This window comes from Pristis pectinata, chromosome 6 (genome assembly GCF_009764475.1).
Source record: "Pristis pectinata isolate sPriPec2 chromosome 6, sPriPec2.1.pri, whole genome shotgun sequence".
NCBI lineage: Eukaryota > Metazoa > Chordata > Chondrichthyes > Rhinopristiformes > Pristidae > Pristis > Pristis pectinata.
This window is the reverse complement of record NC_067410.1, coordinates 58,811,791-58,828,433: the sequence shown is the minus strand read 5'-3', so window position 1 is coordinate 58,828,433 and position 16,643 is coordinate 58,811,791. Positions and strand designations below refer to the sequence as shown.

The 16,643-nt window shown below is 48.7% G+C and overlaps 2 protein-coding genes across 5 annotated transcripts in view; one reads left to right on the top strand and one right to left on the bottom strand.

The window, feature by feature from the left end:
* The window catches only part of LOC127571224 (LIM and senescent cell antigen-like-containing domain protein 2), an 84,485-nt gene that overhangs the window by 20,578 nt on the left and 47,264 nt on the right, over nt 1-16,643 (top strand). For both annotated transcript variants that reach the window (XM_052017407.1, XM_052017406.1), the window contains exon 4: nt 325-445. In XM_052017407.1, coding sequence (XP_051873367.1) covers nt 325-445 — 121 coding nt within the window. The remainder of the gene's footprint in view (nt 1-324; nt 446-16,643) is intronic.
* LOC127571225 (uracil nucleotide/cysteinyl leukotriene receptor-like) lies at nt 5,347-13,522 on the bottom strand. 3 transcript variants are annotated; one of them, XM_052017410.1, is made up of 2 exons: nt 13,197-13,522; nt 5,347-7,223 (listed from the first exon to the last, which is right to left on the bottom strand). In XM_052017410.1, exon 2 carries the CDS (start codon nt 7,166-7,168, stop codon nt 6,170-6,172), a length of 999 nt encoding a protein of 332 aa, XP_051873370.1. In that variant the 5' UTR covers nt 7,169-7,223; nt 13,197-13,522; the 3' UTR covers nt 5,347-6,169. The 3 variants fall into 3 exon arrangements, with proteins under 3 accessions (XP_051873370.1, XP_051873368.1, XP_051873369.1); XM_052017408.1 differs by having other exon boundaries at nt 13,150-13,519; XM_052017409.1 differs by lacking the exon at nt 13,197-13,522 and adding an exon at nt 12,362-12,448.

Below are 16,643 nucleotides of genomic sequence, written 5' to 3'. Positions count from 1 at the left end.
GAGTTGATGGGAATGTGGGGAGAATCAAATGGGAGTAATGTAGGATTGGTGTAAATGAGTGGCTGATGGTGCAGGCTCTGTGCACTGAAGGGCTGGTTCCTGAGCCGTATCTCTCAATGACTCTATACCCTTTGAATGGATGTACTTTGGTTTGCCTCTGAGACGGACTTCCTCCAGGTTTTGTGTAGGATTGGATTCTCTGCTGGGTTGGGAACAGCCACCTGATACCCCAGCCCTGCACTGCAGGCCCGAAAGGACTAGCACTGAGCAGTGATGGAGCAGCTTCGCCTTTGGTTTTCATTTGCTTTCCTTCTGCCCGTCCAGGGGAGTTCATTATCGGCCGCGTCATCAAGGCGATGAACAATAACTGGCACCCAGACTGCTTCTGCTGCGAGATTTGCTCGGTGGCCTTGGCTGACCTGGGCTTTGTGAAGAATGCAGGCAGGTAGGCTCAGTGGGCGAGTGAGAAAATTAAGGCCATGACATAGCGTTATGTAGAATGTCTCTGTGGTTCTCTGTGCTCGGGCTGCTGGAGACACAATCCGTGGGTCTTCTGTTGCCTCAGTCCCTCTGGGGCTTCTCTACAGCCCAGGCTTTGTACAGTCACTGTGTGGTTAATGTTGTTTTGTGGGGAAATAAAGCAACTGATACATGACACAACGACAGAGGATGTCAGAAACACTCAGCAGGTCAGGCAGCGTCTGTGGGGAAAGCAATAGAGGCGAGGCTTTCAGCAGTTATAGAGTCATAGACAGACACAGCACAGAGAGAGAGGCCCTTCGGCCCACTGAGTCCATGCCAACCATCAGCCATCCACTTACACTCATCTGACATTAATCCAATTTTTTATTCTCCCCACATTCCCATCAACTCCCCCCAGATTTCATCACCAACACATTTCAGGCAATTTACAGTTGCCAGTTAACTTACCAAGCCACACGTCTTTGGGACGTGGGAGGAAACTGGAGCACCCGGCGGAAACCCATGGGGTCACAGGGAGAACGTACAGACTCCACACAGACAGCACCGGAGGTCGGGATTGAACCCAGGTCTATGAAGCTGTGAGGCAGCGGCTCTACCAGCTGTGCCACTGTTGATGCTGACTCTTGTTTCTCTCTCCACGGATACTGCCTGACCTGCTGAGTGCTTCCAGCACTCTCTGCTTTGGTTTCCTGACTTGCAGCACCTGCAGTCTCTTGCTCCGAGCCTTTGGCAACAGTGGGGGTACGTTTCTGATCGATTTGGTGTTTGTTGTTGATGGAGAGGAGTGAATATTGATCCGCAACCTGGGAAAACCTCTGCTTTTCCACAAATCCATTCAGCTGCTCAGATAGACTGTGCCTCTGCTTAATGCTTCATCTCAGCATGGCATGGAATATTTGCCTGGATTGGATGTCCAGGACCAAGCAGTTACAAGGAAGCAAGCTTCTTTGCTGTCATTTTTCCATCTGTATTTATTCACACAGAAATTTTTACACATAAAGACTGCAAAACACAGAAACAATAGCCACTCCATACTTTGTGAAAATGGTATTTAAGTTCACAAGTCATTAAAAAAAGAGACACATGAACTGAATCAATAGAAATATTGTACACAGATCATTATACATTACAGGGTAATCATTATGTGGGCAAATAGGACCAATAGGAAAGCACAGTCTAATGATGCGGAGAAGGAGGTTGGTGGAGCCTTGGGTTGGAGACCTGCAGCTGATGCATCAGACTACACATGGGTCATGGTAACAATGCAGCATTCTGGTAGTCTCCCTCCCTACATGAGTGGAGGATGTTACAGAGTGTTAGAGTGAGGTATGTTATGTAGGGAGTAATAGTGAGACAGGACAATGAGGTTATACAAAGAGGAAAAATATACAAGGTGATTGACACCAGCTGCCTGGAAAAGAACATTTGCCTTTGAATGACTCATATTGAAAAGAGTGTTTTTGACCAGAATACATGGGTTAGAGTGTAGCCAGGACAGAGGGACAACAGAATTAGTTGTTACTCCGTGTAATTCTGTGAGGTTATTGTGTTACGTTGTTGGGGGATGGGTAGGGAGGGTTGGGGGGTGGGGGTTGAATTCGGGGTGGTTAGGGGATGGGTGGGGTTTTGCACTGAATCTGGGGAGGCGTGTTGGATGAACGGGATGTGGCACTGAGAAAACTAGGCTGATGGAGCTGTAATACGGACTGTGGAAGTGGGCAGTTTCATGACACTGGAGGGTTGGATGGGATGGTGTAATACTGGGAATGTCAGTGTGGATAATATTGTAACACTGGGAATGTCAGAGAATATGATGGTGTAACTGGGAATACTGGTAGGGATTATGTTATAACACTGGGAGTGTTGGTGTAACACTGGGAATAGGAGTGGGGATATTGGTAGGGTGACGTAACTGGGGAATATTGATAGGGATTATGTGAAAGACTGGGAATATTGTTATGAATGACATAACACTGAGAATGTCAGATTGTCTGATGCTGTAACGGGAATACTGGCAGGGATTATGTTATAAAACTGGGCATGTAATGCTGAGAGTGTTGGTGGGGATGGTGTGTGACAGGCAGTGTTGGTGGGGACGGTGTGTGACAGGCAGTGTTGGTGGGAACGGTGTGTAATGGACTGTTGGTGGGGACGGTGTGTGACGGGGAGTGTTGGTGGGGACGGTGTGTGACGGGGAGTGTTGGTGGGGACGGTGTGTGACAGGGAATGTTGGTGGGGACGGTGTGTGACGAAGTGTTGGTGGGGACGGTGTGTGACAGGGAGTGTTGGTGGGGACGGTGCGTGACAGGGAGTGTTGGTGGAGATGGTGTGTGACAGGGAGTGTTGGTGAGATGTACTGTGCAGCTGTTGCATGTTGTATGAGGGTTAAACAGCACTGGTGCATTTTATGCAACATTAAGTCCAGCAAACACTGTTTTTATCCTTTCTCATTGAACTGACCTAACTCACAATGAGCAGGTGAGCTGCAATGATCCTTGTCTATACCGAGCTATGGAAGTTATTGGATGCAGTGGTGTGGGCCACACATTGACTGATAAGGGAAAATCTTCCCAGGTTCCCAGATTACCATCCATTGGTCTGTGTTGAAAAATACTGGTAATTCAATGTCAAATCAGAGAAGAAGCTCAGTGACACCGAGACTGGCAGGGTTGTTGGGAAGGTATTCCCAGAATCTATCAGCATGATAGATTCTGTGATAAACTGTGATAAGCATGATAGATAAACTGTGATAGAGGACCAGAGATTAATGGGAACAAACCATCAATATGCAATCAATCTGCTCATATGAGGACTCACACCCTGCGATCACAATTTATAATACTGTATGACTACATACAGCAAGTGTATGTACGGTTGACTGTATTAATACTTTGAGGACATATTTATGGCTGTAACAAGACTGACTGAGGTCTGACTTAACAGCATTGCTCCATCATTGGGTGTAGTTCGGAGTTTCCCATTATGAAACAAAATTAGAGTGATGGGGCAGGAACTGTGAAAATAAACTGTAATACAACACTGTGTATTAGAGATACCAAATGTTTTGTTATTACTGGACCATGGGGGATTATTCAACGTGAATAAAGATTTTGAAGGGTCAGTTAGAGGAATTGGTGAGGAGGAGGATGGAGAGCGAGGAGTCTCGCTGGTGTGGGGGGGGGGGGGGGGGAAGTTTAGCTGAAGAGATGGGTGAGACCGAGGCATGATGTGCTGAATGGTGTCACTGGGCGCTGTGCCTGCACGGCACCACTAGGGGAACACGTTGAGTTGATTCATTGTCCAAGTTTGCTAAATGTTGCTGGAAGCTAAACCCAAGCAGAGGGCGATTCAGCTGCTTGACCGATGAGGGGGTACAGAGAAACCACGGACCTGCAGCTGATGAAACTGAAGGCAGAGATCCGGGTGTGTTACAACCCAGTTTACGATCATTTGCTTTATACTCTTATTACTCTTTTGCCTCCCATCTCTGGCTTATGGATTTTGTGCAACTCATAGAGCCATACAGCACAGAGACAGGCCCTTCAGCCCAACTGGTCCATGCTGACCAAAATGCCCCATCCAAGCTAGTCCCATTTGCCAGCATTTGGCCTTTAACCTTCTAAACCTTTCCAATCCACCTACCTGTCCAATTGTCTTTTAAAAGTTGTTATTGTACCTGCCTGAACCACTTCCTCTGGCAGCTCATTCCACGTACACACCACCCTTTGTGTCAAAAAATTGACCCCCAAGTTCCTCTTAAATCTTTCCTCTCTCACCTTAAACCTGTTCCCTCTAGTTCTTGATTCCCCAACTCTGGGAGAAAGACTGAGTGCATTCACCCTATCTATGTCCCTCATGATTTTATACAACACCATAAGATCACCTCTCAGTCTCCTCCGCTCCAAGGAATAAAGTCCCAGCCCGTCCAACCTCTCCCTGTAACTCAGTCCTTCAAGTCCTGGCAACGTTGCACATAACACACCCACAGATCACGGCGCCACCAGCAGCACAGGCGAGGAATGTGGCTGAAATAATGACCACACCATGTAGCAGCAGTTAACACAGGAAAGAACAATGAATGACAGGATATACTGGTGTGGATCAGTAAACACTGGTGTGGATCAGTCTAGCCAATGTGCTGCTGTTTTGCAATATTTAACGGGGGTGTGGAATGCATTTGCTTAGAGAAAGAATTTTTATTTCATGGCAGGTTTAGTCCATGGTTTTACATGCTCAATGCCTCCCCAGCACCTGCATTGATATGCCCATTAGATAGAGCAGGTATCCAAGGGATGGGAAGATAACCTCTGCTGGGGACTGAGAGATGACGTGGAATCAGTGGCAGATTCATCCTAAACAACCAGCAAAAGGGAGCAGCTTCCTGAGCTGGTCAGATCCCATGTTGGACAAGCTGTCCCAGGAAGGTGGAGACGGGGTTGGACAGCCGTGTGGGATCCTGCACTCTTGCCTGGGACTGGAAGCCCGCTTTGATTAGTTGCTTCAGTTTTAACAAATGCGCGTAAACTGGGCAGGTTTAACTGTACAAGTTAAAGAACACTATGCTGGTGGTGGTTGCAAAGAGCCGTACTTGACGTTTGCTTGAAGGGTCTGTACCACCACAAGAACTTTGTACCTCTCCCGCACTGCCTTGTTGAGAGGTGAGACCCATCCAGAAGAAAGGAAAGTTCACTGGCGGGTTTTCCGATCTTCCTGCCCTGGAACTGGCCACTTCCCAGCTGGTCCAGGGACCCATTGTGTGGCTAACAACAGCGACGCTGCAGAACAACTGAAGAGCCCCCTCACCCACTTCCCCACCTGATGGACCTTCCCCACCCACCTCCCACCCCGCCCCCACGCCGACGCACTACCTCCCCACCCCGTGACTACTCTGGGAAAGTTGTCTTTGATAATTCCAGCATCACTTTTCTTTTAACGAGTTCACTCCTTCATTTAATTTGTCACTAAGTATCATGGAGATCCAAGCTCAGCTGGACAGAGGGGCACAGATGTGGCTGCTGCTTTTTTATCCAGCTGTGATGTACTCGAGGGTAGGATCTCAATGCTCAAACCAGCCTCTGAAAAGTCAAACGTCATCCTGGGTCCACTCAGAGTTTCATTGATGTATTCACTAACACTTCTATCTCGATCTGACATCAAACACCGACGGTGGTCTCACGGGTGTGTGCTGACCGACTTCACTCCGGCTACAGGTTCAGTACTGTGTGTCCACTGGGACTTCACTGGAGTAACAATGATTGGCATCAGATTGATTTGTATTTATCTAACGCACTCTCCAGTCAAATCCACGTTGCGATGATTGAGAAGTGAATCTCGACAATTTAACCAATATGTGCACACGGACACAGAACACACACCCACCAACCTCGCACACACACTCTCCTGCCTCACACACAAACTAATCCCCTCCCCCCACACACCAACCTCACACACACACACACACAGACACACCCTCACACACGCCTACACCGACCCCACACACATACACCAACCTTACACGCACCAACCACACACACTACACACACACCAACCTCTCTCTCTCTCACATACACACCAACCTCACACGCGCCAACCATACACCCCACCCCCACCACACACCAACCACACCCACACCCACTGCAACAACAAGCGGCCGCTGGGCAGGGGGAGCCGTCACTCGCCAGTCCCACTAGAGCTCCGACTTGCCGCTGAGGGAGCTCTCGTTAGTCTTGGTCTCATGGCTGATGGACTGCGTCCTCTTCCTGCGGCCGCACACAAAGTGGCAGAAGCGCTCCCGGAACTTCTCCCCGACGAAGAAGTAGACGACGGGGTCGAGGCAGCTGTTGAGGCTGGTGAGGCAGGACGTGATGCGGTTACTGAGGGCGATCAGCCGCCTGTCCCGGCAGCTGGAGGGGACGGTGCTGGTGGACAGGATGTACAGGTAGCGGTTGACGTGGTAGGGCACGAAGCAAACGAGGAAGATGGTGAGCACCAGGATGATCATCTTTATGGCCTTGTCCTTCAAGTGCCTCTCGATCCGGTTGCCCCTGCGGAGACTGTGGATGATGAGCAGGTAGCAGGTGACCGTGGTGACAAAAGGGACCACGAAGCCGACGGTCAAGGGCACCAGAGCAAAGCTGGACGTCTTCTCCCGGTACAATTGCAGGCACACGGTGGTGGTATTGCTGCTCTGCAGAGTTTGGGGCGCTCCCAGCATGGGAGCCACTCCCAGAACTACTAGCACCCACAGGACGACGCAGGCGATGTTGGCGTACAGCGGCTTGCGGACCCGCATGGACCGGACCGGGTAGACGATGGCCAAGAAGCGGTCGGCGCTGATGCAGGTCAGGAAGAAGATGCTGGCATACATGTTGAGGTAGAAGAGGAAGCCGGTGATGCGGCAAGGCACCTCTCCGAAGGGCCAGTGGTTCTGGCTCAGGTGGTACACCATCCTCATGGGCAGGATGAGCACATAGGACAGGTCCGCCACCGCCAGGTGCATCAGGTAGATGTTGGTGGTGGTGTTGGTGTGGTTATCGCAGGAGAAGACCCACACGGCAAGGATGTTGCCCACAAACGCCAGCACAAACACTACCCCGTAGAAGGAGGAGAAGAACAGGTTCTCTTCGGCGCTCTCCTGGGTGCACTGGGGGCCGCTGGCGTTGCTGGGCAGGATGGGGTACGCCATGGTAGCCTTTCCCCGGTCTTACAGCGTGCAGGCTGCGGGCACCTTCAGTGAACATCTGGAAAACAAGCGGTGGCTCTGTTACCAACTCCCAGCAAACGGTAAACCAAAGACAGAATCTGCAGGTGCTGGAAATCAGACATGGCGACAGATAACGTCGGAAACACTCGGGCAGGGCAGGCAGCGTCTGTGGAGACTGAATCAGTTAACGTTTCAAGTCTGAGAGCCTTCGCCAGAACTCAGGGCTCTGACAATGGATCCTCGACCTGAAAACATTTATTGTTTCAGCCACAGATGCTGCCTGACCTGCTGAGAGTTTCCAGCGTTTTCTGTCTTTCTTTCTCCTCTTGCGGGCTCCATATGGTTGCGGGGATTTGGGAGCACAAGAACTGATTACATACTGACCGGTCTTTGCATGGTCTCAAAATCCTGCTGCAAAATCGTTGCTTTTTATCCATTCACGTATTGCATTCATGATCCAAACACATGCACTGCCCAATTACAACATTGCTTCCCTTCGTGTAATAAGGGACCCATTTACAAACTGCTCAGGGTGTATTTTCAGTTTTCATTACAAACTACTCAGTGTGTGTTTGCATTTCGCATGAAAGGTCACTGACCTGAAATATCGATTATCTTACTCTCTCTCCACAGATGCTGCCTGCCTGTTATCCAATATTTCTAGCATTTTCTGTATTTATTTCAGTTCATTACGAAAAACTAGCTGTACCTCTTCAGTTCGTTACGGACTGTTCACTGTGAATTGTCCGTAACGAACAACCTGCTGAATGTGCGATCACATTAACCCCATTACAAACTGCTCATTGTGGATCGAGAAGGCTTCCTTAGAAACTGCTAACTGCAGTCACAGAGCTCATTACAAACTCTGCACTGTGAATCCAGAAGGTTTCATTGCAAACTGCTAACTGTGCACTTACATTGGTGCATCGTTTCAGGGTTAGAGGCAGACTGTGTGCGATATGTAAATTGTTTCATAAGTGGTCTTTAAGGGGTCGATGCGCAAGAAGTGTACAAACAAAAATAAAGAAAAATGTGTTGTAGATGCGTTTGACTTCTGTAATGAATGTAGCCTGGAGCAATACGTGTAGGCCGCAGTACTCAGTGCAGCTAATGGTGACAAATATTCAGCAATAACGCATGCATGCAGTAATAAGTGCGACCAGTTATCTTTACAGCTTGCAATAAGGAACCTAGCCTGTAGACATGACTACAGTACAGCTAGTAATCAGGCACGCACCATAATTTTAACTTGATAGATTTTGCATGTTTCCTAAACGTTATGGACTGAATGTCTGTACACGCATAATACATAACCTCTAGTTCTACAACTTTTTAGATGATTACTAAGTGTCCCTCTACTTTAACCCCCCCCCCCAAAGATATCTAGTTGCCTGCAATAATCAATATAACCTGCAGAAATGAATGGAATCTGTAATAGTGAGCGTGCGGTGAAAGGAACTCATGGTAAAAGACGAACATGTAGTTAAGATTGTGGTTGATAGTAATGATCCCAGCTGCAGCGATGCTGTGATGAGGGCGGGATACTGTAACAAACTTTGTGTGGAATGAAAGGTAGCAAGTGTGGCCGGTAGGGGTCACTACGGGCAGTCCTGCGTGCATCGTGCAGTGAGCATACAGTAACAGGGTCAAGGAGAGATACCATAAATAAACAGGCCCTTCGGCCCACCGAGTCTGTACTGACCATCAACCACACAGTTGCACTAATCCCGTTTTTATTCTCCCCACATTCCCATCAACTCCCTCCAGATTCTCTTTCTCTTTACTTTCTCTGTACCATGTTATTCTGCATTCTGTTATTGCTTACCTCGATGCACTGTTGTGATGAAATGATCTGTACGAACGGTATGCAAGACAAGTTTTTCACTGTACCTCGGCACAAGTGACAATAATAAACCAATTTACCAATTAAGTTTTAGATTCCACCGGCCACGTACACACTTGGGGACGAAGCACAGCAGCCAATTAATCTACTAACTTTAGATGTGGGAGGAAGCCAGAGCACCCGGGGGAAACCCACACTGTCACGGGGAGAATGTGCAAACTCCACACAGACAGCACCCAAGGTCAGGATTAACCCCAGGCTTCAGGCACTGTGAGGCAGTGGCTCTACCCCCTGTGCCACTGGTGTGTGTGATTCCTGTGGGTCAGGTAATGCACTTACAATGAATGTGGGGAGACAAGCATTAAGAGACATCCATATATTTAACTCCTGTTGAAAGTTAACAATAGCTGGAAGAATTAGTTATAAAGATGTGAGGGAGACAGTGAACTCATCACCAGCACCAACACCATTATAATTGCAAGACAATTTTCAGGAACTGGTTGGCTCCAAGGTTTATTTCACAAGGGACCTGATACCCTTGTGATTCAGGTGATGCAGTGATGGATGCAATATCCAAACACAACCTTATCCTGGGTTCTTCTTCAGCTCCGGAGGGGTGACCAGCTCTATCACCTGTACTTGGAGGGGCTCTGTCCCCTGGACCTCATTGCCTCACCCCTGCAAGTGGGAGCACCTGACCTCTGTCAGTCAGGATGGGGAGTTTGGTGGTGGATATCTCAGCCACCACCCTTCCTGCAACTCCAAATTATTTTGGCAACATATCTGAGTAGGATTTCCATAAAGAGATCCAAGCCAATGAGGAGACAATGCATGTGGCGAGGGTAAAGAAGGGACATTCAAAGCAAACACAAGGCAGGCAGACGAGGCAGAGGGGAAATGAACGACAGTGCTTTGATTTTCAGCACAGTTCCAATTGTTAGAGATACTTTGTTAGATGAAGAAAGAAAGCAGGAGGCCAGAGAGAATTGACCCATCCCACACATGGTGGCTGTGAGTTTAACAAAGAGTGTGGGACGAGTAACAAGTGCCTCTGGAGTTCTCAGCGAGCTGCTGAACCCTCTGCTGACTTACTCTGCACAGGGCACCGTTCAGAAAGCACTAGGAAGGATTCAGTTACCAGAGATAGAAGCTGTTCCGTTAAAAAGAATTTAAGGAATGCTTTTCTCAAGCCAGCAAGACCCCTCCTTCATCCTCCTTTGACCAGCAGTTTGATGGAGCAGTCTGCAGACAGGGGCAGGCCAGGGCTGAGTTCGTACTGACTCCTGGGGGTGTTCACTGATACCCTGCATAGGCAATCTTCAAACATTCTTCAAAGGGACTTGCAGAGACTCAAGGGTGGGGGGATGGGGTGGGGATTCTGCAGTGACCGGGGATCATCTGACATGAAGCAGCTTCTTACACCAGATTCAGACAAGCTGATGGAGAAAGCCCAGCTGTATCTCTCTGACACTTGCCTCTTTCCTCCCCATCTCTTTCTGCTGTGGTTCCGTTAATGAAATTGCCTTCCTTTCTACTGACATTTGAATTTTCCTTCCTCACCCTTCTTTACGCTCTTTGTTTCCATTCTCACTCTACTCTCCAATATTTCCATGGGCCATTCAGCCCACTGAGTCTGTGATGGCTCTCAGAGCAATCCCATTCCCCAGTTAATTTCCCACAACCTACTCTCTCTCACCAGCCCATCAAACCCCCCCCCTCCGATTCTATGCCTCACCTACACACAAGGGGCAATTCACAGTGGCCAATTAACCTACCAACCTGCATGTCTTTGGGATGTGGAAGAAAACCGGAGCACAAGGGGAAACCCACGTGGTCACAGGGAGAACGTGCCAACTCCACACAGACAGCACCGGAGGTTGGGACCTCCCTTATCTCTCCCCTCTGCCAGCATCCTTGCTCTGTTTCCTTCACTATTCCCTTCTCTTCTCTCTGCAGCCCCTTCCCCTTCCTCTCCTTTCCCTGCCTCCCCCCCAACACCCTCTCAGTTTGTTTTCTCTGTTTTCCTTTCCCACTGTCTCCTGGAAACAGGGAGCCCGAGAGCCCTTTGGGGGTGCGGGGGAACAGCTGGAGGGGGAACAGTGGTGGATGGGGAGGGGGAGGAGAGGGATGGAGAGCTGTGTTGGGGTGGGACAAGAGGAGAGACAGCAAGGGAGGGTGGGGAGAGGAATGCTTTGGGAAGGCTGAGGGGAGCACTCTCCAACAGAGTCTCTTGAATCTTCTACTCACCCCAACCAATGTTCCCAGCCCAATCCCCCCGTCCCTCCCACAGCCACACCACCTCTGCCCCCAGCCATCCCTCACACCAAGGGCATCCTGTCTCTTAACCGCCCTCCAACCCCCACCATGGTCTCTCCTTCCACCCCACCCACAGGCTCTCTGTCCCTCACACCTGCCTAAAGTCTCCCAGGCTCTGCACACCCCGTAACCCCCTCCCATGAGCTTCTGTCTCCTGCCACGAGCTGCGGCCTCTCTCCCCATGGGCTCACCACCTCTCCCCCAAGGCCACGCTGCCTTTTCCTTTTCCTCTTCTCTGTATCTTCTCTTCCCACTGTGCTTTCGACTACATTTTCCCCTCTATTATTTCTCCCACCCTCCCCTCCATGCTCTTTCCATCAGTCTCTGCCTATCTCAGGATGTTCCTTCTCCCTCTTGACCTGTCTACCTTGTTTCCCTTTCTCTGCAATCCCTTGCCCCTCACCAGATCTGCCTCTTCTGTCCCTCCATCTCCCTCACTCTCTGACCTGCATCTCTTTCTCCTCCTGCTCCATTGTCTCTCAGTCTCCCTTCTCATTGTTGGTCTCCTCTCACTGCTTCATTCCTGCACTCCTTCTGTCCCCTTCTCTTCTTCTTTTCCTTTCTCCCATTGTAGCTTCCCCCTCTCTTTCTCTCCCTTTTTCTCTCCTCTCTCCTTCTCCCTGTCTCACTCTCTCTTTCCCTCTTTCCCTCTTCCTCTCTCTCCACCCTGTCTCCCTCCCTCTCTCTCCTTCCCTCTCTCTCCTCCCCCTCTCCCTCTCCACCCTCTCCCCCTCTCCCCAGGGTCTTTCTCTCTCCCTCTCGTCCCCTCCCTGCTCTCTCCCGCTTTCCCCTTCCCCTCTCTCCTTCTCCCCTCTCTCTCTCTCCCTCTCTACACCCCCCCCCCCGACAGTTCCTAGATGGTTCAATCCCTGGTTGTTTTCCCCCTTTGCCCTTCCCCCGGGTCTGCTATTGTCCATACATCTTTCCGTTGTATTTCTCTCCAATTACCCTGCCTGCTTTCTGTAGGCTTTCACCGGTTTAGCAGACTCCCTTGCTTTGATCTGGGGATGAGGTACCTGTTGAACCCGGTCGCTTCCAAGTTTCACGTGTACTTCTAAAACCGTGTCCTTCCCGCCGCCTCCTCCAGCAGCCTGACTGTAAACATTCCCAGTTTAATAGGCGACACAGTCGTGCCACCGGAGTGGCGTGTCTTCTGTAAGACAAACGCCCTCCAAAGAGTGTTGATTGCTATCAGAGAGAACGGCTGCAGTCAAAGATTAATGATAGTTTGGTAAAACGCAGCACGTTACATGTGCAGCGCCGTTCCTGTGTCCTGCTGTGTGGAGTCACAGCATGCAACGAGGTGCTCCCTGAGGGCTGGTACTCAGCACTTGCTTTTCATCAAATATTTAAAATGCAGAGTATAAAGTAATTACAGTAATAACTCATATTGTGAAGGTTCCTGGACACCGTTAAGGATGTTAATGATATAACGGCAAGCACAGGGTTATTTGTTGAGAGAAAGAAGGGGTTTCAGGTAGACTTTGATGCAGCAATTTTTTGATGTACAGGGCTTCAGAACATGAGGTATTACGAAAGCTTTTCTTTTTCTCTCTTATTCATTATTCCCCTCTGGTTATTACAATCTTTTCTCATTCGCCCTCTCCTCTTTTCCCCTCACTATCAGTCTGTCACCGCTTTGCTGTTCCCTCTCTCTTGCCCACCGCCGCCTCCCCCTGCCTCCCTGCCCCCTCTCCCGGGCATCTTCTCCCTCTCCCTGCCCCTCCGCTCCCCTCCCGACACCACCCGTCTCTTCACCGACTCTTTTGTTCGCCCCGCTGCAAAGAACCGCGCACCGACTTACCTGATGCCGCCGACATCCCCTGGAACTCGGCGCGAAGGTTTCCTCACCTCAGCTCTGCTCCCAAAACCACCCGCCGTGCTCATTCAGCGAAAGGACCAGATCGGGCAAGAGCAGCACAAATCTGCTTAAGATCCGGGCTGAGTGAGTCAGTGTGATAGAGGGTGTTTCTCTTTTATAACTGGTACAGGGGTTGGGGACAAGTTATTGTCCATCAGCCAACAGAGGGAGCTCATTGTTTGGTAAATGAAAAGAATTTCATTTTTTTTACGTTGATAAGAGGATCTTTATGATATTTCTAGTGTGTGGGTCCTTTATGAAGATCTTGGAGCGGGTCAGTGTGCTTGGCGTGCTTTTCTGTGGGGCGGTGTCGCCGATTCCTCACAATGAGAGACTTCAGTGCCGACACATCAGCCCAGAGACAGCGGTGGCAGTGAGGAGGGGGGCATAGCAACCAGGGCTCACCGCTGAAAAATGCACTGCACTTCTGAGTCGGGATCCCTGGAACAGAGGCGTGTTTAGTGCGCCAGTGGCCGGAGATAATGTAATCTCCCTGTCTCACCCTCACGCTCCACTGAATAAAGTGTGCAGAGTCTGTGTGGCTGCGGGGTGGGACAAGGCTTTTCTTATTTAAGTTAGCATAACTGTGGACGATCACCTCATCTTGAATGGGTGGGTGTGGTGGGGTAAAAACGGCCCACAAGCGGCATCACCCCCGCCCAACGAGGAACAGGTACCAGACCCGAATTGTGCCGGTACAGTGAACGTTGTCTGTGATGAACCAATGCAGCGCACACCCGATCCCGGACAGAATGTGACCCTCATCTGCATGAAACAATGGGAGGTGTCCAGTTCAGAACAGATCCTGCCCAATAATTACACCAGGGACTGGATTCCAGACACACGTTTTGTAATACAAAACTCCTGTGGGCACTAACTGACCTTATCTAATACATAGTAGAATGTGGGGATTAACTGGCCCTAGACAGTTCTAACTAAATAACCTTAACCAAGTCAAGTCGAGTCTATTGTCATGTGCATAAGGACAGTGAGGTACAGGTACAACTAAAAACTTGCTTGCAGCAGCATCAGAGTTAAGTAGGTGCAGCCAACACACAGAACATAAATTATACACAAATTATACATACATTATACACCAGTGAAGAAATAAACTGTCATAACAAGACCGTAGTGCAAAAAAAACACAATCAGAGAGAAGTCCATGGTAGTACAAAAGGTGGCCCATAGGGCTCCACTGCTGAGGTAGGATAAGCATTGTGCAGTTTGGTTTAAGAACCAATGGTTGTAGGAAAGCAGCTGTTCCTGAACCTGGTGGTGTGGGACTTCAGGCTTCTGTACCTCCTGCCTGACAATAGCAGTGAGAATATGGCATGGCCTGGTGGTGGGGATCCTTGACGATGGATCCTTCTTGAGACACTGCCTCCTGTAGATGCTGTCAATGGTGAGGAGGGCTGTGCCCATAATGGACCAGGCTGTGTCCACTATTCTCTGCAGCCTCTTGCGTTCCTGTGCATTGGAATTGCCGTACCAGGCCATGATGCAATTAGAAAGGAACAGGTCCTAAGTGCTAACCATCCCTTTCCAATGTAGAGCAGAGCCTAGAAACTAATTGACCAGTCAAGTACAGAGAAGGTCTGTACAACCCTGCACCTAGATGCCTATTGCTCATGTGGAGCAGATCCTGGACACAACTTGACCTATTCACTGTGAAACAGATCCCAGCCACTGAATGTCTGGGGGCAGTAACTAGCCTGAAGCACATCCAAAACTTTAAGAACCCCTCTCCAACACTGAACAGATTCTAGAATTATAGTGGATGAAATCTATAACTGGACATTGATGTTTTGAGCATCTGAAACCAGGATTTAATCAGCATTAACTGGGCACTGAAGTTTTAGTCAGCATTAATTGGCCAATGATGTTTGAATCATCTTTTACCGGGCTCTGTTGTTTTAATCAACTAAAACTGGGTGTAGATATTTTAATCATCTATAACTGGACACTAATGTTTTAATTGTCTTAAACAGGGAATCAAGGGGGCTAAAAGGGGCCATGAAATGTCCTTGGCGAGTAAGATTGAGAAGAATCCCAAGTGAGTTTATACACACATTAAAAACAAGAGGGTGGATAGGGAGAAGGTAGGAACACTCAAGGACAAAGGAGGGAATTTATGCCTGGAACTAGAGGAAGTGGCTGAGGTACTAAATGAGTACTTTCCATTGGTATTCACCAAAGAGAAGGACGTGGCAGATAGTGAGATCAGGGAGGGGTATGCTGATATTCCAGGGCATGTTGATGTCAAGAAGGAGGAGGTATTGGGCTTTTTTGAAGAACATTAAGGTGGATAAGTTGCCAGGGCCCGATGGGATCTATCCCAGGTTATTGAGAGAAGCAAAAGAGGAGATGGCTGGGGCCTTGACAGAGATCTCTGTATCCTCTTTAGCCACAGGTGAGGTCCCAGGGGACTGGAGTATAACCAATGTTGTTCCTTTGTTCAAGAAGGGCAATAGAAACAAACCAGGAACTTACAGACTGGTGAGCCTTACATAAATTGTAGGGAATTATTGGAGAAGATTCTTAGGGAGAGGATTTACACATATTTGGAAAAGTGGATAGGGTGGTAAAGAAGGTATATGGCATTCTTTCCTTTATTGATTGGGGCATTGAGTATAAAAATAGGGAAGTCATATTGCAATGGCATAACACTTTGGTTAAGCCACTTTTAGAGTATTATATGCAGTTTTGGTTGCCCCATTACAGGAAGGTTGTGGAAGCTTCAGGGACGGTGCAGAAGAGGTTCATCGGGATGTTGCCTTGATTAAAGAGTATTAGCCATAAAGAGAGGTTGGACAAACTTGGATTGTTTTTTTTGGAATGTTGGAGGCTGAGGGGAGACCTGATAGAAGTTTATAACATTATGAGAGACATAGAAAGGGTAGACAGTCAGAATCTCTTCCCCAGCATAGAAATGTCAAATACTAGTGGGCATAGGTTTAAAGTGAGAAGGGGAAACTTTAAAGGAGATTTGGGAGGCAAATTTGTTACACACAGAGTGATGGGTGCCTGGAACACACTTCCAGGGGAGGTGGTGGAAGCAGATATGATAGCAACACTTAAGTGAGACTTAGACAGGCAGATGAACATGCAGGAATGGAGGGATATAGACCATGTGCAGGCAGATGGGATTAGATTAAAATGGCATCATGGTCAGCACAGACAAAGTGGGCTGAAGGGCCTGTTCCTGTGCTGTACTGTACTGTTTTATGTTCTATATTCTGACCAGGCACTTATGTTTAAATCAGCATTAACCAGGCACTGATGTTTTAATCATTTACAACCATGTACTCATGTCATAATCAGCATTAACCGGGTACTGGTTTTAATCAGCATAAAACAGACACCAACGTTTTAATCAGCTATCATTGTCTTTAGCCATGCCGATGAAAGCACAATTTCCTGAGTTCATAAACACCCTG